This window comes from Nycticebus coucang, chromosome 5, assembly GCF_027406575.1.
Source record: "Nycticebus coucang isolate mNycCou1 chromosome 5, mNycCou1.pri, whole genome shotgun sequence".
NCBI classification, from domain to species: Eukaryota; Metazoa; Chordata; class Mammalia; order Primates; family Lorisidae; genus Nycticebus; species Nycticebus coucang.
The window spans coordinates 112,470,202-112,493,086 of NC_069784.1; the positions used below are offsets into that span (position 1 = coordinate 112,470,202).

General features: G+C 35.3%; 1 protein-coding gene across 8 annotated transcripts in view; it reads right to left on the bottom strand.

Annotated features, from left to right (window-relative positions):
• AHI1 (Abelson helper integration site 1) overlaps positions 1-22,885 on the bottom strand; it is a 233,237-nt gene that overhangs the window by 189,237 nt on the left and 21,115 nt on the right. For all 8 annotated transcript variants that reach the window (XR_008380181.1, XR_008380180.1, XM_053591642.1 and 5 more), the window contains exons 4-8: positions 14,263-14,825; positions 11,701-11,882; positions 6,334-6,547; positions 5,176-5,368; positions 2,422-2,517 (exon numbers count right to left, since the gene is read on the bottom strand). Coding sequence is in view for 6 of the 8 variants with exons in the window: in XM_053591642.1 (XP_053447617.1) it covers positions 2,422-2,517; positions 5,176-5,368; positions 6,334-6,547; positions 11,701-11,882; positions 14,263-14,825 (1,248 nt within the window). In the remaining 2 variants the exon portion in view is untranslated. The remainder of the gene's footprint in view (positions 1-2,421; positions 2,518-5,175; positions 5,369-6,333; positions 6,548-11,700; positions 11,883-14,262; positions 14,826-22,885) is intronic.

Consider the following 22,885-nt stretch of genomic DNA (forward strand, 5'->3'; position numbering starts at 1 on the left):
GATAGAATGGTGATTTTAGATGGTACACTGAACCAAGTGATTCCAAAAGCTACTCTCAAAATAATTCCCCACCACAGCCAACCTACTATTTGGCCATTTGACTACATCTCTTCTAAAGCCTGTCTCTAACCCTCAACATGGATTAAATCCCTCCAATGCATTTTCACAGCATTTATTCTGTAGCACATAATCACGTAGGTAACGGGTTTATGTAGAAATTGAATTGGAAGGCAAGTAAAATGTCTGATTTATCTAAGAATGGTCTGTGTTTAGGAGACTCCCATACATTTTATATATACTTCAAATGCAAATATTTTTTGGATGGACAGAAGTACAAATGAAAAAGCTTTTATAAAATGGTACAAAAGAAAATAACTGCTCAAGACTTTTCATAATTCGGGGGGAGGTCGATGGAGGGAGGGTGAATGGTGCATAATGCAAGGGTACATGTCAGATCTATTAGTATAGAGTATAAATGTCTTAACACAATAATTAAGTAAACAAGATGAGGTATATATTAACCAGTGTGATGTAAGCGTTCCTAATTCTGTATGAAATCAGCACATTGTACCCCATAAATGCATTAATGTGTACATGATCTATGTTCTTATAATTTAATAAAAAAAAACTTTTCATAATTCAAATTTATGACTGAAGTCATAAGTAAAGGATACCAGGAATAAAAGATAATTATCAAATTAAAATTTTCTTTTTTTTTAACATCAATCTATTCACATCTTTCATGTCATTTCCTAGTAAAAGACACTATCCTGTTGTAAATAGATAATGGCAAGAATTTCCTAAGTTGATCTTCAAGCAACTGCATTTGCTCCTTCTCTAATCCATTTTCCACACAACACAGCATCTATCTTTCTAAAACATAGATCAAATTATTTTATCCTTTTGTTAAAATCCAATGATGGCTTCCCATTGCTCATTAAAATCTATACTAGTTTCCTGTTGCTATGATGGCTTAGAACAGCAATCCCCAACCTTTTTGAAATCAGGGACCAGTTCATGGGAGACAATTTTTCCAAGGTCCTGGTAAGGGTGGGGCTGGTTGTGAGAGGATTCAAGTGCATTACATCTATTGTGTACTTTACTTCTATTATTATTACATTGTAATATATAATGAAATAATTACACAACTTACCATAATACAGAATCAGTGGGAACACTGAGCTTGTTTTCCTGCAACTAGATCAGGGGTCCTCAAACTGCGGCCGGCGGGCCACATGAGGCCGTGGGACTGTATTTGTTCCCGTTTTGTTTTTTTACTTCAAAATAAGATATGTGCAGTGTGCATAGGAATTTGTTCATAGTTTTGTTTTTTTTTTAAACTATAGTCCAGCCCTCCAACGGTCTGAGGGACAGTGAACTGGCCCCCTGTTTAAAAAGTTTGAGGACACTTGATTACTAGATGGTCCCATCTGGGGGTGATGTGGGACAGTAACATGACATCCAAAGTGTACGGCTTATTTCCTCAGCTCCACTTCAGATCATCAGGCATTAGATTCTTTATAGAATCTATAAACTGTAACTTAAATTCCTCACGTGCATAGCTTACAGTAGAGTTGAGAATCTAATGGTACTCCTGACATAAGAGGAAGTGGAGCTCAGGCAGTGACGTTAGGAATGGGAAGCAGTTGTAAACACAGAAGAAGCTTTTTCACCCTCCGCTCACTCCCTGCTGTGCGGCCCAATTCCTCACAGGCCATGTACCAGTACCAGTCCACAGCTGGGGGTTGGAGACTATGGGCTTAGAAGACCCTGTGTAATCACGACCATAGCAATCTCTTCATGCACCATTTTCCCCTCAGTCTCTGTCCTCCAATCTCTATGATCTTCTTTTGATTTTCCAAATAAGCAAGCCTTACTTCCTCCATCATTAGGGTAATGCTCTTTCCCACTGCTAATGCTCAGGATAAATCCCTTACTTAGGAAACCTTCCCCTGAACTCATATGACCCTTGTTTTTATCATTTGCCCTGTACTGTCTTACAGTATTTATAAAAATTATAAATAAATGATAAAATTGTGTAATCAATTGTTTTATGTCTTTCTTGGTAGACTATGAAGTACATAAGGTCAAGAAATTTGTCTTCTTTGTTCAGCAACTAGAATAACAGCTGGCACACAGAAAATGCCTAATAAATATTTGTTGAATTGAATAAATAAAGGCAGGGTGGTGTGTGTCTTTTTCAGACCTGTAACCTCAGGGCCAGAGTGTAGCTAGCACACACTAGGCAATCAATATATATTTAAGAATCTGAATGAGCATCAGCTGAGCCTGAGTTAATAACTTTTCACCGCTGTAGTCTTATCTTAGCTCCTAACTCTTGTATGAGACCAGTCTCACTTAGGAAAAAGTAGCCCATTAGATGTGAAGATTTTAAGTATTTAAAATGGATGAAAAACGTACCTTAAGAAATGCCCAGGCAATTTTCTTAAAGCCACATTCTTGATTTTGAATCTCAGAGTTATTCTTAATTTCTTCCATACTTAAGAAATCAAGAATCTACAAATAAATTCCCAAAATTACTTCACAGAAGATGAGGCTGCGTATAATTTTTTCTAGTAATATATTAATAAGATTTAAAAATCATTTGTATAGTACTTAAAAGTCTTTCCCTTAAAAAGAGTAAAAATATTTATATCTCATTTCATTCACCTTAAAATTAACTCATCCAGTTAAGGAGGGTCAATTTTTTGACAACTTCATCTTTTATTAATAATTCTTCTATTAAGACTTATTTGAAATCCAAGGCCAAGTATTCAATGCCTTAACTACAGCCTTGGCACAAATATACCAGGCATAGAATTCTTAAACTGTGATAATTTATTTTTTATGTATCAGACCAAACTTCAAAGGATTATTTGTTTAAAAAAGTCATAGTCCTATTTCTGGGTCCTTAGTTTGTATCATTTTCTTGAAGTTGTGGATTTTCTCTCTACATATATGTTGTAATTAGAGTTCTCAACAGAATTTCTTTATTTTTCCATTCTGTTTGGAAGTTAAAGCTCAGAGATCTGCAACTAACCTGCCACAAAAATTGTCTGTATTCTAGGTACTTGGTCAGAGGCTATCACTTTGAACTTATTGGTGCTTACCACAAGCTCAGTTGAGATAATCTTTATAGAGAGAAGACTGCTTAAAAAACAATAAAGACTTGGCTCAGCTCCTGTAGCTCAGCAGCTAGGGCGCCAGCCACATACACCACAGCTGGCAGGTTTGAATCCAGCCTGGGCCCACCAAACAACAGTGATGACAACTACAACCAAAAAAGAAAAGAAAAGAAAAATAGCCGGGTGTTGTGGTGAGTGCCTGTAGTTCCAGCTACTTGGGAGGCACAAGCAAGAGAATTGCTTAAGCCCAAGAGTTGGAGGTTGCAGTGAGCTATGATGCCACGGCACTACCCAGGGCAACAGCTTGAGATTCTGTCTCAAAAAAACACAAAAACAAAACAATACAGACTCCATTCGTCTTTTTTTTTAAGATACTTAAATCTTCAGATATAATATATACTCAGTGGAAAAACACTTACAATATAGAGAAATATATAAGCAAAGTAAAAACACCTTGTAATCCAGATCCATAGATAATTACCATTAACATTTGATTTATAGGTATCTAAACCTTTTTCTGTGCATTCCTAAACATACATATGGAACTACAAATTTAAAACATGCTATTTTGCAAGCTATCATATGTAGTGGAAATCTCTTCATGTCAATACATATACATGACTATCACCACATGAATGGCTGCCTAATTCTCTATTATAAATACCATAAATTTAAAAAGCCATAATTTATTTAACCAAATCTTTTACTATCTAAATTTAGGTTCTTTAAATTTAGTAAAAACCATAATTTATTTAACTAAATCTCTTACTATCCAAATTTAGGTTCTTTTATCTTCCTAAAATTTTTGCTATTATAAACAGCACTGAAATTTTTGCACACACCTTCATGTACATGTAATTTTTCCCTTACGATAAATACCTAGAAGTACAATCATGGTTTAAAGACTTCTGATAGATACTATCAAGCTGTCCTCAATAAACTATTAAAAAGTTGAAATCAAAAAGTACTTGTATAGGCAATAACACATTATGTTAAAATTGAGAACCACACAAAAGTGTTTATAATCCAATAATATATCATTCTTAAATTTCTTAATACTAAAATGAATATAAAAGAACATTATAATAAATAAAAAATGACAAATGCCTATGACAAAGATAGTTCCTGAGATCTAAATTACATCCCATTTTTATATAATTCATATACAAATAATCACAGATGTAAATAGTGTAGCATTTGTATCATAAATACATATAACCTGAAAGTAAAGGATTACTGAAACAAATCTACAAAATGAATCATCAGCTCTGGTTATACCAGGCCCATTGTTGGTCCCATGCTAAAATCCTATATTTTACTTAAACTAAAAGGGGGGCTTTTGCTACTTTCTTTTTTTTATAGAGAGAGAACATGAGATACAGAAATGTGGTATCCTAGCTTCAAACTATTTCCAAATACAATTTTCTTACACTTGAAATTTAAGTAACTTTAGAGAAATTACTTACACTACAAACCTTGATACCCTTTTCAGTTAAAAAAAAATACTTAGAATAACAAGTCACCTCAAAGTCTGTGTATTCTATAAAACTTTCCTGACTGCTCTGACCCTCCACTAACTCTCCACTCTAAGAAGTTTCAGTTATATATTACATATTATGGCACTTTTGGTTATACATAAATTATACTGTATTTGATCTGTGTATGTTTATTTTTATCCAGGTAGTCACATCCTATTAGGGAACCACATAGCTAAGAGGTTATACTTCGTTAAATAGGGTAAGAATAGAGGACTCCATTCATATAAGTTACATTCATAACTTTACTACACTTAATAGTCATGGGGTTGTTGTAAGGATTAAGTGATACAGAGTCAATAAAATGGCATTAGTAAATGCTCAACAATTACGCTATCACTTGTTTAAGAAGGGCATCTCACTCATACCTCCACAGCATATTACAAACAATTAATCCTAGGGATTAAATTTTCACACTACTTGGTTGCATTACTGAAGTATCAAAATAATGGCTTACATTTGTGCTGTTAAACACCAACTAAAATTCAATTGAAATTGCTCTATTCAATTCATACCTCAAAGAACAAGATGACTTTAGGACTCTCATCAAAATCTCGAAGCAAATATGAAAAACTTTCATTAAATACAATTTGTTCTTCCCACTCTGGAAGTCTTGATTTTAATTGCTTAAAATCATATGGTTGGGTCATAATAGGAAGAATATAATCCACACTCTCTTTTTCATAGTAAGATGACACAGGCCGTTCACTGTTCAAAAAAAGATACTTACATTAACAAAATTCTTTATAATTTGGAGAACATGAGGGAAAAAATATACAGTATACAAGGTGAGGCAACTAGAAATAATGAATAGCCTTAATAATATAAAAGGAAAACTTTTTATCATCTACCTAAAAATTATAAATGTTATGAGACTTAAATGTTGTGACTTGCTATCATCTTGTATTTATACATTCCAGTTGGTCTCACAGAATTGTTTTATTATAGAAATATAAAGTGAGAGGTATGATACCACCTTTCCATACACAGCTGAAATAAAATAATTCCTTCAGAATTTTAAATATTTGTAACAAAACAGTACAGTAAATTTATTTAAATAAAAAATAAGCACAAGATTGCAAATTTTTGAGCTATCATATTTTCTCTGTATGCCCTAAGAAAAGTAAAAGAAGTGAATGACATTTTGGGGACAATCTTCCTTTTCCCATTGTCTGTCATATTTACAAACAAATAATTTTTTGAATTCCAGTATAATCATTTATTTATTGTACTTTTCATTTGGGTCTTCAAACATGAATCAGCTATAGATGTGATGTTAGAAAAAAATCCAAGATTCATTTACCTCACCTAAGGCCCAGGTAACAATTTCAAAACAAAAAAATTAGGTTAGACAACATTTACAATTCAATATAAGATCTTTACGAAGCAAGTTTTATGTCATAAATTAGCCATTAAGCATGGTAAAGCTTTCTACCACTTAATTTCCTCCCCTCCATTAAATTGAATTGCTGAATTAACAGATGTTCTCCATTTCTCCTACTGACATATTGATCAGTGCCAATGGTTGATGAAGACCTACAACTAGTAGACTAGTCTCCAATACAAATCTATGGCTCTAGTCACATTGACTTTCAACTACCAATCGAAGAAAAGAGAACTTATACTATGGACAGTTTTAATTCAAGGGTTAGTTATGCAATGAAAAAAATTACCTATCATCTTTCTTGACATACTGACCAGTATACTCATCAACCACATGAATTTTTACCATTGGATGAGAAATCATAAAATCTGACTTAAGCCGATCAGTTCGATGAATGTAGACTCCCAAGACAAGGTTATCATCGAGCAAACATTTGGGATAAACTGGACTGTCCCGGCTTGTGATTTCATGAACACCATCACTATCTTCATTATCATCAGGAACTACGTGCATGGAAGAAAACAACATTATAATTGTTCCCATAGTGGGATTTACACATAACCTAATCTTTATGGTCTATAATTATTTCACTTTATTAAAAAAACATCAAAAGAAAGAAGCAGCCAGGCAGTAGCATATCATACTCTGAGAGTAAATACCACATCTACTAATGAATTGAAATATGGTAAGGACTCTTTTTTTCTCCCTAACAAGAACTAACAACACAAAAAGAAAAAAATGAGAGTCAAAGACAAAAAAGTAATTTTATCTAGGTATCTAGGTGGAATGTACACCATTCAATTCATTTATGATTGGAATTTCTACTTCTGGGTAGGATATAGCAGGTCAGCCCTTTGGGTAACAACTAGAAAAAGCCAAATAAATTACAAAAACTTTATTTTAAAGGCATCAAAAAAGTTAAAAAAAAAAAAATGTATACTAGACGGACTATAATTCCAGAGAGGAAAATCAGTCAGAGGTAAGTGGAAGGACTGGCAGCTATTATACCTGCTGACTTAGGAGGGTGTGGGCTGAGGTTCAGAGTTGTCCCAACAAGAAGGCCACTGGGAAGAGAAATAAAACAACAAAACTTCTAGTGGTTCCATGGCATTAAAATGAAAAAAACAAAAACAAAAAAATGGAAGACCTGAGTTTTACATAGCCAAAGTTTCTTTCAAAAAGGAATTCTGAGGCTATGGAGAGACTAGAGAAATAGTGAAATCTCCCAGTCTTGTGATGCTAGCAGACCATGGCCTGACAGGTGGAGGGGCCTGAAACAAAATAAGCAAAGATAAAGCCTTAGAGCAGAGGTCCTCAAACTTTTTAAACAGGGTGCCAGTTCACTGTCCCTCATACTGTTGGAGGGCCAGACTATAGTTTAAAAAAAACCTATGAACAATTCCTAGGCACACTGCACATATTTTATTTTGAAGTAAAAAAACAAAACGGGAATACAATCACACCACCGCATGTGGCCCGTGGGCCACAGTTTGAGGACCCCTGCAGAGGGTATAGCCAATTTAAACTGAAGACCTATAGACACTTCACCTGAGGTCATTTACCAATTCTGGGCACAGGTGGAAGTTGAGAATCCAGGCATGAACCCCTTCAGAAGTGTGCTACCAGAGGACAAGAGAAACCAACAGAGATTTGGGCATTCACAGGGGCTGCAGTGATGAAACTAAAGATTTGAAGGGCCTCAAACACATGGCCAGTCTCCTCCCAAAGATGTTTGCCAAATTTTGAAGTCATATGGGCCAGAAGACTAAATAGCTATGCTGAAAAGCACTAAGGGGTAAAAGTAAATCTCTCGCAGTTTTTTAGGGTTCAAGAGACAAACACCTGACAAGGTCTCAATCTGAAACACCAGGAGGATTACATCCTTGAAAAAGAGTGAATCAGAGATAGAGTCTTACGAAAATTACAACCCTGCCCTGACATAGCTCAATTCCTGATTGGTTGAGATCAGTTGCCTACCCTATCTGCGTACAAGAAAGAAGAAAACTTTCTCTAGTGGAAGATAAAATCATCTGGGGCCTCCAGGATTCTACACGCAATGTCTAGTATATAATAAAAAGTTACTAGACACAAAAGAGGCAAGACCATATGACAAATAATCAGTAGAAAAAACAGACAATAGAAACAGACGGAGAGATCACCCAGATTGAAGTTAGCATATAAGGATGTTAACTATAATTAATATGATCAAGAAAATCAGGAGAAAGATGGGCAAATAGTTTTTAAAATGGAGATTTTATTTTTTTACAAAGTATGAGAATCTATAAAAAACATTCTAAACTGTAAAATATAATGTTTGAAATTATAAATTGAACAGATAGTCTAATAGCATAAAGACACAAAAGAAGACATGATTGGTAAACAAAAGAAATGTACATAAATATTCTAACTGAATATAATATAAATACAATATAATATTCCTAAATAAGGCCCAATGGGAAATAAAAAAACAAAGTAGGAACATAAGAAAACAAAAGAAACATGTGGACACATCCAAAAGAACTAAAACATATGAAATTATAATCTAGAAAAAGAGGAGAGAATGTTAAAGAAGACATTAAAAAATCAATGGCCAAGATTTTCTACAACTGATAAAATCAAACAGTGAGTTCTACACAGAATAAATTCTAATAAAACCATATTTAAGCTTACAATGATGAAACACTACATCTAGTCAGAGAAAAAAAGACATTCTTTTCAAAGGGATAGAAATAAAAGTGATGCTAGAAACAGAAATGACAGAACCCAGAAGACAATTATACAACTTCTCTAAAACACCAAAAAAAAGAGTTACTGTTAGTAACCTAAAAATCTATACTAGCAAATTACTTCAAAATGAAGGCAAAGTAAAGTCGTGTTCAGGCAACAAAATGTGATGAAATTAGCAGATTTTCATTAAGAGAAATACAAGGTAGTTGGTCAAACAGATGAAAACAGAAAATTGGCAATTCATTAAGGAAGGAGTTGTTTGGGGGTAAATATAAATTAATATCAATTGTATGAAATGTTAACTGTAGTATCTGTGAAGTTTAAACTATATGTAGAACTAAAATGCATGACAATAAGAACCCAAAAAGCAGAAGGACAAATGGAGTTTAACTATTCTAATGTTTTGCCACTGTTGGAGAAGTGCATTTTATTAGCAAATTAATTTCTAGTAGACCATAATAAGTCAAGAATAAATTTAATGCTCTCCAGGGTAATTAATGACTAAAAATAGTAAATAATGTATAATTAAGGAGTCAATAGGAGAAAAATTTAAAAGTACTTGAATAATTCAAAATATGGTAAAGAGAAAAAGAACAAAAAACAAGTGGATTAGACAGAAAACAAATAGCAAGATGATACAAATAAGAAAACAGAAAGATGGTGCACAAGATAAAAAATGTACTATGCATATGATCACCAAAATGTGGAAACAGCCTAAATACCTACCAATCCAGGAATGGAGTAACAAGCTGTGGTATACATATACCATGGAATACTATTCAGCCATTAAAAAAAGAGATTTTACATCTCTTTTGTATTAACCTGGATGGAGGTGGAACACATTCTTCTTAGTAAAGCATCACAAGAATGGAGAAGCAGGAATCCAATGTACTCAAAGCTAGTATGAAGGCAGTAGATGAGCTAATACAAGGGGGCGGGGGTAGGGGAAAGAGGGAGCAGGAAAATGGGAGGGAGGCAGATGGGGGTCACAGGTATAGCTCACCTCTTGGGGGTGGAACGCAATTATAAGAGGGACTTTATCTAACAAATGTAATCATTGTAATCTTATTCTTTGTACCTTCAATGAATCCCAACCAATAAAAAAATTTAAAATAAAAATTTAAAAAAATTAAATATTCTTGGCTTGGTGACTGTAGCTCAGTGGCTAGGGCACCAGCCACATACACTGGAGCTGGCAGGTTTGAACCCAGCTCAGGCCTGCCCAACGACAATGTCAACTACAACCAAAAAATAGCCAGGCACCCATAGTCCCAGCTACTTGGGAGGCTGAGGCAAGAGAATCACTTATGCCCAAGAGTTTGAGGTTGCTGTGAGCTGTGATGCCACAGCACTCTACTGAGGGCAACATAATGAGATTTTGTCTCAAAAAAAAAAAAAATTCACAAAGCAATACATTTATGATAGATATACCTTTCTCTCTCTGTGTGTGTATATATATACATATATATATATATACACATACATACACATTATGTGTCAAAAGAAGTTTTTTTATGTAGGATGCTAGGATTACAGGTGTAAGCCATCTTGCTTGGCTTCAACAGAAGTTTTTAAAAATTTAATTATAGGAGCCCCATCATACCATAAATTGCATCCTCCAATGAGTACCATAAATTCTAAAATTGCCTATTTTCCAATTTGGGCCAATTAAATGGACATGGCAGGTAGGTAAGTTGACTTTTCAGCAGGGCACCTCAATCCTACGGTATCCAGGGGAAAGGCACATAGATCCGTGGGGGCTCATCAAAACCACCCAGGATGAAAAGAGGCTGGAGGCAGACAGGTGGGACTAGGCCTGTGAGCTGAGAGTCAACAGATGGTAGGGGTTAAGTTATTTGAACTTTCGATATATTAGATTTCGATAGACTAGGAAAACTGGCTTACTTCCCAGAAATAGTTTTTCTCTCCTCCTTTCTAAATTCACCATTGACTGTCTGTTAGCAACCTCCTGCCTTTTACCCAGCCCCTCTCTATCCAATCTTCCTGGGGACTTGGGATTCTTTCAATCCTGTATTTTGGCATTTTTGCATATGCATCTTTGTTAAAAAGCAATAAAAACCTTCTGAAGAGGCCAGAGATGGGCTGCATTTTCTCAGTCTTACTACCTGGCCTGAGACAACCTAAGCCTTCTCTAGGCATTCTCAGACAGTATGTTTTAAACTGGTATAAGTTATTTTTCTTCATGTCCCAGTTGGCTTTCAAACCAAGTTGGGGTTTGTGCGCAATGACACCCAACAAATGGAAACTGAAACGAAATAAAAAAATATAACAAGAAAAAAGGGCAAGAACAGGTCAAGAAAAATAAGAGAAAAGAAATGAGAAAAGGGGAAGACAGAAAGCAACAGGGGAAAAGGAAAGGAGAGAGAAGCTGACTTAGGCTGAGGAATTGGGATGATACCAAGTTTGATGGAGGGATGCAGCCTCAATATCTAAACTGCTAACTAGCCGTTTACCATAGCTTTCAACAACTTAATCTTTGGGACTGTAAACTCAATTGTTTAAAGAAGAAATTTCTATGCCACAATAGCAACTAGAAAGTCAATATAACTCAAGGATTGAATTAAGTCAAGAATTAGAGATGACTTGATAATGCAAACTCATCACAGAAACCCATAGTTACAAATAAATGAATGAGAGTTTTTTTGTTTGTTTGTTTTTGCAGTTTTTAGCCGGGGCTGGGTTTGAACCCACCACCTCTGGCATATGGGGCCAGTGCCCTACTCCTTTGAGCCACAGGCGCCACCCATAAATGAATGTTTTAATCTAGATGAATCCAAAAACAAGTGCTAAATATTCTGTATTGAATTATTTTCAATTATAGCCTTCAGGTTTAGTTTTAATGACTAAAATTCCTAGAATCAGGTTATTTCTAGCAAGGGACACGCTTTTTCACTTAATTTGAACAAACCTGCTTTAGCCTTCTTTTTTATCTTTTTTGGTTTAGATTTTGTGTTATCTTGCTTGTTGTCAGACACATTTTGTTCCCTTGCACTTATTTCATCATCTTGATGAGGATCTGAAGTAACTGCTCCAACTGGAGATTCTTTCTTTTGTTCATCTTCGACTATGTCATCAGAGACAGTCAATGTACTGCAAATATAATCCAAGTAAAAGTCATTACAAATACGTTATGATTATTATAATTATTATCATGATCCAACACATGAACAGTAAATAGAAGCAAAGCAAAGCAAATTCTAAAACTGATATTATTTTCTGCTGGGAAATGCCTATGTGTATTTTCTTATACACAAAAAATGGGTAGCTATCAAACTAGGTTATCATAGGTGCTATTTTCTACTTGCTGAGGAATTATATATGCCATGAGCCAACTTAATCTGAGCTCAAAACCCCAAGAAAAACGAAATTGTATTTTGAGCAATGCATCTGTCTTCACATAGCATTGATCAAAACACCCTTATCCTGCTGCGAAGCAAATGATTAATGAACAAATTTCTAAATTACTTTATTTAAAGGCAAAAAGTGCTCAATGTTCTGTTTTCAAGAAGCTTCATATACAGAACTTTTGATTTCTAGGTAAAAATTAATTTCTTATGTTTTCCAGTGGCTGATGTCACTACATTTTCAGAAGACTATTCTTAAAATTAAAATATGCATCCCATGAATAAACGGTAAGGGGTAGCAGCCCAGAAACACCCAGAAGCACACTGAGCTTAAAAAGAAACAAGCCTATTAAAAGTTTATAATTTGTCACGTATAGAATCTGCATTTAACTAATATCTTTAGTCACTTTCAAAAAAGCACTGAGAAATAAAAAGATAAGAGAAATATTTCAAATCAGTCATTCTAGAAAGCTATTTATCACATCATCAAATACTATTTAAGAACAGCTACCCTTTGCATGCCACTGTCATGTGAGGCATGTTTTTATCTAAAATTCATGAACTAGCCCTGTTTTACAGTAAGTATGCTTATCACTCCTTTACAGATCTGGTAGCTGAGAATAAGAAAGATTTACATATACTGCGGGGTAAGCAGCCTCTAAGATGGCCCCTCCTCACATTCAACTCTTGATATTTCCTTCCCTTTGAGTGTGGGCCAGACCTAGAGACCACTTCTAATAGATTATAGTAAAAGTAATGGATTCCACTCTAAGATTAGGTTCCAAAAAGACTGTGACTTCTGTTTTGCTCCTTTTAGAGCCCTTGCTCTGGAGAAGCAAGTGGCTATGTTGTGAGCAGACCAAAGGGAGAACTCCAAGGGGCAAGGAATTGATGTCTCTGGCCAAAAGCCAGTCAGAAGCTGACATCTGCCAGTGTCACATAAGTAATCTTATAAACTGATCTTCCAAGACCTTCTAACAGATATGTCACTTGGCACATCCTTCCCCAGATGACTTCAGCCCTAGCTAACACCTAGACTACAGCCCTGTGAATTCCCTGTGAGAATCAGAGGCACCCAGCTAGGCTATTCCGGGATTGCTAACCCACAGAAACTATGAGAAAATAAACGTTTGTTGTTGTTCTAAGCTACTTAATTCTGTAGTAATTTTCTAATCTGTTACTACAGCAACAGATAACTAACACATAGCACTTGAGTTGCCCTCTCTTTACTGCTGATCATCTAGCTTTTAGTAATAGGAGAATTATTTTTAGCTGAGGGCTTAAAGGAAAATTACCCTTGAATGCCAAGGAACAGTCACCTATATTAACAGAATTTTCCCACCTCAAGTTGTTTCTTTAAGGGAGAACTGCACAGGGTGGCACCTGTGGCTCAAGAAGTAGGGCTCCAGCCCCATATACTGGAGGTGGCGGGTTCAAACCCGGCCCCGGCCAAAAACTGAAAAAAAATAAATAAATAAGGGAGAGAGAGAGCTGCACAGGGAAAAAAAGTTAACTATAGCAGTCAAAAGTCATTTTTATCTTACTGTTTCCTCCAAGGAAGAGCATAAAAGTATGAGTACACTCCCAGAGACTTATACCCTTATAGACGTACATATAGAGAAAGACTAGAGGAATACCGAATTGCTAACAGTGATTATCTTTCAATAGCTCTACAATGAACAAATGTTCTTGACATAAGAAAAAAAGCCTTATAAATCCAAACATGCATTGGTAACTCACAAAAGGGAGGGGAGTAATTAGGTTCCTATTATTTTAAAAGCAGATATAAGTGACTAGAGTTAAGGGTGGAGACTAGAGTCTAACTTAGAGCTAGACTGCCGAAGTTCTGATTCAGTCTCTTACTAATTCTATGATTTTAGTTCCTTTGACAGAAAAATAGAATGGTAATATTACTTTTCCTCATAGGACTGTTAAAAGAAATAAAGGGGTCAATTCCTAAAAAGCACATAGTACATAGTAAGGAGTTATGTAAAGGTCAGCTGTTATTATCCTAGTGGCAATGTCTCCAAATAAAAGACTAAAAATTTTCTGTTAAAGTACAGGAAACATTCAAAAACTGAAAATAATAGTGTTTTTTTAAATAAGACATTATCAATGTAAAGTACCTTGTTTCATCTTTGGACAGAATTGGAACTTTCTTTTTTTTCTTTTTTCTTTTGTCACTGTTTAATTTGTCATCATGTGATAAAGTATCTGAGGGAAAGTAAGTCAACTGTTCTTTCAGTTTCTTTCTAATTTTCTTCTTAATCTCCTTTGCCATTTCTTCAGCTACTTGGAGCTGATATGCTTGCATTAGTTCATCTTCTTCCTCTAAATTATTGTTTTCTCTTTCCTCATTTGCCTTCTCAATTTCCTGATGATCCACACCTGGCCATGACTTTGTACGTGCTTTCTGATGTGTAGATTGCACCTTCTTCTCAGGGGTCCCTGGTTCCATTTCTTGTGCTGTCACCTGGGACACTGTCTTCATTACCTTTTTATTTGGCTTTCCGTGCTTGTCTTCCACTATACTAACATCATCATTTGGATTTTCAGTTGCTGAGTGTGTATTCCTCAGTTTATTTTTAGTGATTTGCAAGGTCTTCTCTTGGTTATCAGTGTTAGCTGCACTTTCATCATTATTTGTAGTTTCTTTAATATTCTTAAAATTCTTTTTAACAGGGCCAAGCTAAGAAAAGAAGACACAACAGCAAAGTTTCAGCCAAGCATAGCTTTAGTTACATAAAGATAAACACAATAATTAATGTTCAGAAATATGGAATACTGGAAAGATCATTTAGTTTTTTACTTAGATACTGTGATACTGTTCTAGAGCATGTGATGAGTATATCTCTTGGCTAATGCTCCCCAAATTAGATTAGTAATTTCTGAAAGTAATGTCAGATTAAATGAGTTTAATTAACATAGTAAAAAGTACTTAAGAACTTTTCTAATTAAGAGATATTTGAGAAATTCCTATAAGAGCTACTGAATGTAAGACACTCTGGATTCCCCAGTAGAAAACATACATGGGTCATCAATCTTACTTCATAATTATCCTCTAAAACAAAAATTCCATAGCTCTAAGAAAAAAAGATTAAAAACTCAACCTTGCTTGCCTCACACAAAGAAAAACATAGTTAACTTTTCAGAAACTTCTTTTTGAAGAATTTCCATTATGTTAAAATGGGACATACACAAACTTTTCTTTCTACTTTTTCAGTGCAAGAAATGTAGCATCTTAGCCGGGTGTTGTGGCGGGTGCCTGTAGTCCCAGCTACTCGGGAGGCTGAGGCAAGAGAATCGCTTAAGCCCAGGAGTTGGAGGTTGCTGTGAGCTGTGTGAGGCCATGGCACTCTACCAAGGGCCATAAAGTGAGACTCTGTCTCTACAAAAAAAAAAAAAAAAAATGTAGCATCTACATAGATAAATAGTGAGGACAATACTGAAGGAAATAATTAGAAAAAGAGATAACTATGGTCTGAAAGAAGATTCTAAAAATAAAATTCTAATCTTATTTTCAGATACAAGTGGATTTAAAGCAACTGAAGTTAAGAAAGATAAAGAAGGTCACTTCATTCTGGTCAAGGGAACAATACAACAAGAGGACATTTCAATTCCAAATATTTATGCACCCAACTTCAATGCTCCCAGATTTATGAAACACACCTTGATTGGTCTAGCAATATGACATCATCCCATAACACCATAATAGCTGGAGATTTTTAACACCCCTCTGACAGAACTGGACAGATTCTCTAAACAGAAACTACACAAAGATAAAAGAAACTTAAATGTGACTCTGGAACAAATGGTCTTAATAGACATACATAGAACACTCCATCCCAAACCTAAGGAATATACATTCTTCTCATCAGTCCATAGAACATACTCCAAAATAGGTTATATCCTAGGATACTGATCAAACCTCAACAAAATGAAAAGAAGTGAAATTATACCTTGTATGTTCATAGACCACAAGGCAATAAAGGTGGACTCAACTCCAACAAAAACTTTCATCCTCACACAAAAATTTGGATATTAAACAACCTTATTCTGAATGACAGTTGGGTCAAGAAAGAGATAAAGGAAGAAAATGTTAAATTCCTCAAACATAACAACAATGAAGCTACAAGTTACCAAAACCTGTGAGATACTGCAAAAGCAGTCCTAAAAAAGGGATTTATTGCACTAGATGCCTACATCCCAAAAAACAGAAAAAGAGCACATCAACAACCTAATAAATCATCTTAAAGAAATGGAAAAGGAAGAGCAATCTAATTCCAAATATAGAAAAGAAATAACCAAAATTAAATCAGAAATAAATGAAACTGAAAACAAAAGAATCATTCAGAAAATTAGTAAAATAAAAAGTTGGTTCTTTGAAAAGATAAATAAAATCAATAAACCTTTGGCCAGATTAACTAAAAACAGAAAAATAAAATCTCTAATAACCTCAGTTAGTAACATAAAAGGAGAAATAACAACAGATACAACAGAGATAAAGAGATTATCTGTCTACTATAAAAAACTCCATGCTCAGAAATTTGACAATGTGAAGGAAATGGACTGATACCTGGAATCATACTATCTCCCTAGATTTAACCAAGAAGAAATAGATCTCTTGAACAGACTGATATCAAGCACTGAGACTGAAGAAACAATAAAAAATCTTCTAACAAAAAAAAGCCGTGTCCTAGATGGCTTCACACCAGAATTCTATCAAACCTTTCCAGAAGAGCTTGTACCTATACTGCAGAAACTATTCCAAAACATTGAGAAAGAAGGAAGATTCCCAGCATGTTCAATGAAGCAAATATCACCCTGATACTAAACCAGGAAAAGACCCAACTAAAAAGGAAAACTTCAGACCAATTTCATGAATGTTGATGCAAAAACATTTAAAATCTTAGCCAACACTTTAATGAATGTTGATGCAAAAACACTTAAAATCTTAGCCAACAGATTACAGCTATGCATTAAAAAAATTATACATCATGATCAAATAGTCTTCATCCCAGGGATGCAAGGCTGGTTTAACATATGCAAATCCATAAATGTAATTCACCATATCAATAGAAGCAAAAACAAAGACCATATAATCCTGCCAGTAGATGTACAAAAAATTTTTGATAAAATTGAGCATCCTTTTCTAACAATAACACTTAAGAATATAGGCATAGGTGGCACTTTCCTAAAACTGATTGAAGCTATCCATGACAAACCCACAGTTAATATCATACTGACTGGAGTAAAACTGAAAGCTTTTCCACTTATAACTGGAACCAGACAAGGATGTCCTCTATCACTACTACTATTCAACTTAGTACTGGAAGTTCTAGCCAATACAATCAGGCAAGAGGAGGATATAAAGGGCATCCAAACGGGCAAAGGTGGCCAAAATCTCACTTTTTGCCAATGATATGTTATTATACTTAGAGATTATCAGAGACTCAACCACAGGACTTGTGGAAGTGATCAAGAAATACAGTAATGTCTCAGGGTATAAAAATCAATGTCCATAATCAGTAGCCTTTGTATACACCAATAACAGCCATGTTGAGAAGCAAATCAAAACATAATTTCCTTTACAGTAGTTTCAACAAACATGAAATACCTAGGAATATACCTAACAAAAGAGGTGAAGGACCTATGCAAAGAGAATTCTGAAATACTAAGAAAAGACATAGCAGAAGACCATGCTCTTGACTGGGAAAAATCAACATTGAAAAAATGTCTATACTACCCAACGCAATCTACAGATTCAATGCGATCCCCATTAAAATACCAACATCATACTTTGAAGAACAAATAATTCTTCCTTTTGTATGGAACGAGAAAAAACCCTGTATAGCCAAAGCAATTTTTAGTAATAAAAACAAACTCAGAACTCTACCAAACTTAAGACTATATTATAAGTCCACAGGGATCAAAACACACAGAGGCACAGACATATGAAACCTATTGAAAACGAAGAGATGAAACCAGTCTCTTATAGCCATCTAATCTTTGATAAACCAAAGCATACATTGGAGAAAAGAAGCCGTATTCAATAAATGGTCCTGGGAGAACTGGATTACCACATGTAAAAGACTGGAACTGGACCCACACCTTACATGACTTACAAAAAAGAACTCCAGGTGGATAAAAGGGTAAATCTAAGACATGAAATGACAGAAATCCTAGAAGAAAGTGTGGGAAAAACTCTTGAGGATGTTGTTTGAGAAAAGATATTATGAAGAAGACTTCAGGGGCAATTGCAACAACAACAAAAATAAACAAGAGGGACTTGATTAAACTGAAAAGGTTCTGCACAGCTAAGGACACAAAAATTAAAGCAAATAGACAACCTTCAGAACAGGAAAAGATACTTGCATATTATGAATCTGACAAAGGTATGATAACTACAATCTATAGCAGTGGTTCTCAACCTTCCTAATGCCGCAGCCCCTTAATACAGTTCCTGTGGGTCACGACCCACAGGTTGAGAACCGCTGATCTATAGAGAACTCAAATTAATCAACAAAAAAACAGGAAAGAATCCCATCTATTCATGAGGCAAGTGACATGATCAGAACCTTCAATAAGGAAGACAGACGAATGGCTAACAAACATAGGAGAAAATGCTCATCTTCCCTAATCAACAGAGAAATGCAAATCAAAAACACCCTGAGACATCACCTAACCCCAGTAAGATTAGTGCACATCACAAAATCCCAAAATTGCAGATGCTGGCATGGATGTGGACCTTGGTGGGACCACAGACTAATACACACTTTTCAGAAAGAAGTATGGAGAATCATCAAAGAATTCAAATTAGACTTCCCATTTGACCCTGCAATCCCACTATGAGGCATATACCCAGGAGAAAAATAATCATTTTATCATAAAGACATTTGCACTAGATTATTTATCACAGCTCAATTTACAATTGCCAAGATGTGGAAACAACCTAAATGTCTCTCAACTCAGGAATGAATTAACAAACCATATATATATATATATATATATATATATATATATATATATATATATATATATATAATACCATGGAATATTGTTCAGCCATAAAAACGATGGTGGCTTTACATGTTTTGTGTTAACCTGGATGAAGCTAAAACACAGTATTCTTAGTAATGTATCACAAGAATGGAAAAGCAAATATCCAATGTACTCATTACTAATATGAAGCCAGTAGATGATCTAATTCACACCCTTTAGGAGAAAAATTCAATTGAATTCAAATTGAGGGAAGAGGAATGAGGCAAAAAAGAGAGGGGAGGAGTGGAATATGCTCCCACTTAATGGGCATATATAGGAGTGTATATCACACCTCTTAGGTGGGGTACACAAATACAAGATGGACTCTACCTTGCAAATTCAAATGTTGTGACCTGGTTGTACCCTCACATTAATGTGAAATATAAAAAAAAAATAAAAATAAAAAAATACATGAGCTCAGCCGCCGCAGAGGACTAGCACAGCCCGGCCTCCGCGAGAGCCTGGCGAGTCCACAGGCACAAGAACTTAAAGAGCAAGAGGAAGTGAAAGGAAAATTAGGGCAAGGAAACAAATAAAAGAAATCACTCATGAGGAAGAATCAGCAGAAAACTCCAGGCAACATGAAGAACCAGTCCAGAACAACCCCACCAAGGGACCATGAGGTAGCTACTGCAGAGGATTCCACCTATACAGAAATGTTAGGAATGACAGAAAGGGAATTTAGAATACACATGTTGAAAACAATGAAAGAAATGATGGAAACAATGAAGGAAACTGCTAATAAAGTGGAAAATAACCAAAAGGAAATTCAAAAACAGAATCAAATCAGAGATGAACGATATGAAGAATATAAAAAGGATATAGCAGAGCTGAAGGAAATGAAACAGTCAATCAGGGAACTTAAAGATGCAATGGAAAGTATCAGCAACAGGTCAGACCATGCAGAAGAAAGAATTTCAGAGGTAGAAGACAAAGCTTTTGAGTTAACTCAGATAGTAAAAGAGGCAGAAAAGAAGAGAGAGAAAGCAGAACGTTCACTGTCAGAATTACGGGACTTTATGAAGCGTTCCAACATACGAGTTATAGGAATTCCAGAAGGGGAAGAAGAATGCCCCAGAGGAATGGAAGCCATACTAGAGAATATTATAAAAGAAAATTTCCCAAATATCACCAAAGATTCTGACACACTGCTTTCAGAGGGCTATCGGACCCCAGGTCGCCTCAACTCTAACCGAGCTTCTCCAACACACATTGTGATGAACCTGTCCAAAGTCAAGACAAAAGAAAAGATTCTGCAAGCTGCCAGGAGTAAGCGCTAGTTGACCTACAGGGGCAAATCCATCAGAGTGACCGCAGACTTCTCTAATGAAACTTTCCAAGCAAGAAGACAATGGTCATCTACCTTTAATCTACTTAAACAGAACAATTTCCAGCCCAGAATTCTGTACCCTGCTAAGCAAAGCTTCAAAATTGATGGACAAATCAAATCATTTACGGATATACAAACATTGAGGAAATTCGCCACAACAAGACCAGCTCTACAGGAAATACTTCAACCTGTTCTGCACACTGACCACCACAATGGATCAGCAGCAAAGTAAGATCTCAGAAATTAAAGGACAGAACCTAACCTCCACACTGATGCAAAAGATAAAACTAAGCAATGGACTCTCACAAAATAAGACAAATAGAATACTACCACACTTATCAATTATCTCAATAAATGTTAATGGATTGAATTCCCCACTGAAGAGACATAGATTGGTTGACTGGATTAAAAAACACAAGCCATCCATTTCCTGTCTGCAAGAAACACACCTGGCTTCAAAAGACAAATTAAAGCTCCGAGTCAAGGGTTGGAAGACAATTTTTCAGGCAAATGGAATTCAGAAGAAAAGAGGAGTTGCAATCTTATTTTCAGATACATGTGCATTTAAAGCAACTAAAGTCAAAAAAGACAAAGATGGTCACTTTATATTGGTCAAGGGAAAAATACAACAAGAAGACATTTCAATTCTAAATATCTATGCACCCAATTTAAATGCTCCCAGATTCTTGAAACAGACCTTACTCAGTCTGAGCAATATGATATCAGATAATACCATAATAACAGGGGACCTTAACACTCCTCTTACACAGCTGGACAGATCCTCTAAACAGAAATTAAACAAGGATATAAGAGATTTAAATGAGACCCTAGAACAACTGTGCTGGATAGACGCATATAGAACACTCCATCCCAAAGATAAAGAATATACATTCTTCTCATCACCCCATGGAACATTCTCCAAAATTGATCATATCCTGGGACACAAAACAAATATCAACAGAATCAAAAGAATTGAAATTTTACCTTGTATCTTCTCAGACCATAAGGCACTAAAGGTGGAACTCAACTCTAACAAAAATGCTCGACCCCACCCAAAGGCATGGAAATTAAACAATCTTCTGTTGAATAACAGATGGGTGAAGGAAGAAATAAAACAGGAAATCATTAACTTCCTTGAGCATAACAACAATGAAGACACAAGCTACCAAAACCTGTGGGATACTGGAAAAGCAGTTTTGAGAGGAAAATTCATCGCTTTAGGTGCCTACATTCGAAAAACAGAAAGAGAGCACATCAACAATCTCACAAGAGATCTTATGGAACTGGAAAAAGAAGAACAATCTAAGCCTAAACTCAGTAGAAGAAAAGAAATATCCAAAATCAAATCAGAGATCGATGAAATTCAAAACAAAAGAATCATTCAGAAAATTAATGAAACAAGGAGTTGGCTTTTTGAAAAAATAAATAAAATAGATAAACCATTGGCCAGACTAACGAGGAATAGAAAAGTAAAATCTCTAGTAACCTCAATCAGAAATGATAAAGGGGAAATAACAACTGATCCCACAAAGATACAAGAGATCATCTCTGAATACTACCAGAAACTCTATGCCCAGAAATTTGACAATGTGAAAGAAATGGATCAGTATTTGGAATCACACCTCTCCCTAGACTCAGCCAGGAAGAAATAGAGCGCCTGAACAGACCAACTTCAAGCACTGAGATAAAAGAAACAATAAAAAATCTTCCAACCAAAAAATGCCCTGGTCCAGATGGCTTCACTCCAGAATTCTATCAAACCTTCAAGGAACAGCTTATTCCTGTACTGCAGAAATTATTCCAAAAAATTGAGGAAGAAGGAATCTTCCCCAACACATTCTATGTAGCAAACATCACCCTGATACCAAAACCAGGAAAAGACCCAAACAAAAAGGAGAATTTCAGACCAATCTCACTCATGAATATAGACGCAAAAATTCTCAACAAAATCCTAGCCAATAGATTACAGCTTATCATCAAAAAAGTCATTCATCATGATCAAGTAGGCTTCATCCCAGGGATGCAAGGCTGGTTTAACATACACAAGTCTATAAACGTTATCCACCATATTAACAGAGGCAAAAATAAAGGTCACATGATCCTCTCAATAGATGCAGAAAAAGCATTTGATAAAATGCAGCATCCTTTTCTAATTAGAACACTGAAGAATATAGGCATAGGTGGCACATTTCTAAAACTGATTGAAGCTATCTATGACAAACCCACAGCCAATATTTTACTGAATGGAGTAAAACTCAAAGCTTTTCCTCTTAGAACTGGAACCAGACAAGGTTGTCCTCTGTCACCTTTACTATTCAAAATAGTGCTGGAAGTTCTAGCCAATACAAATAGGCAAGACAAGGAAATAAAGGGAATCC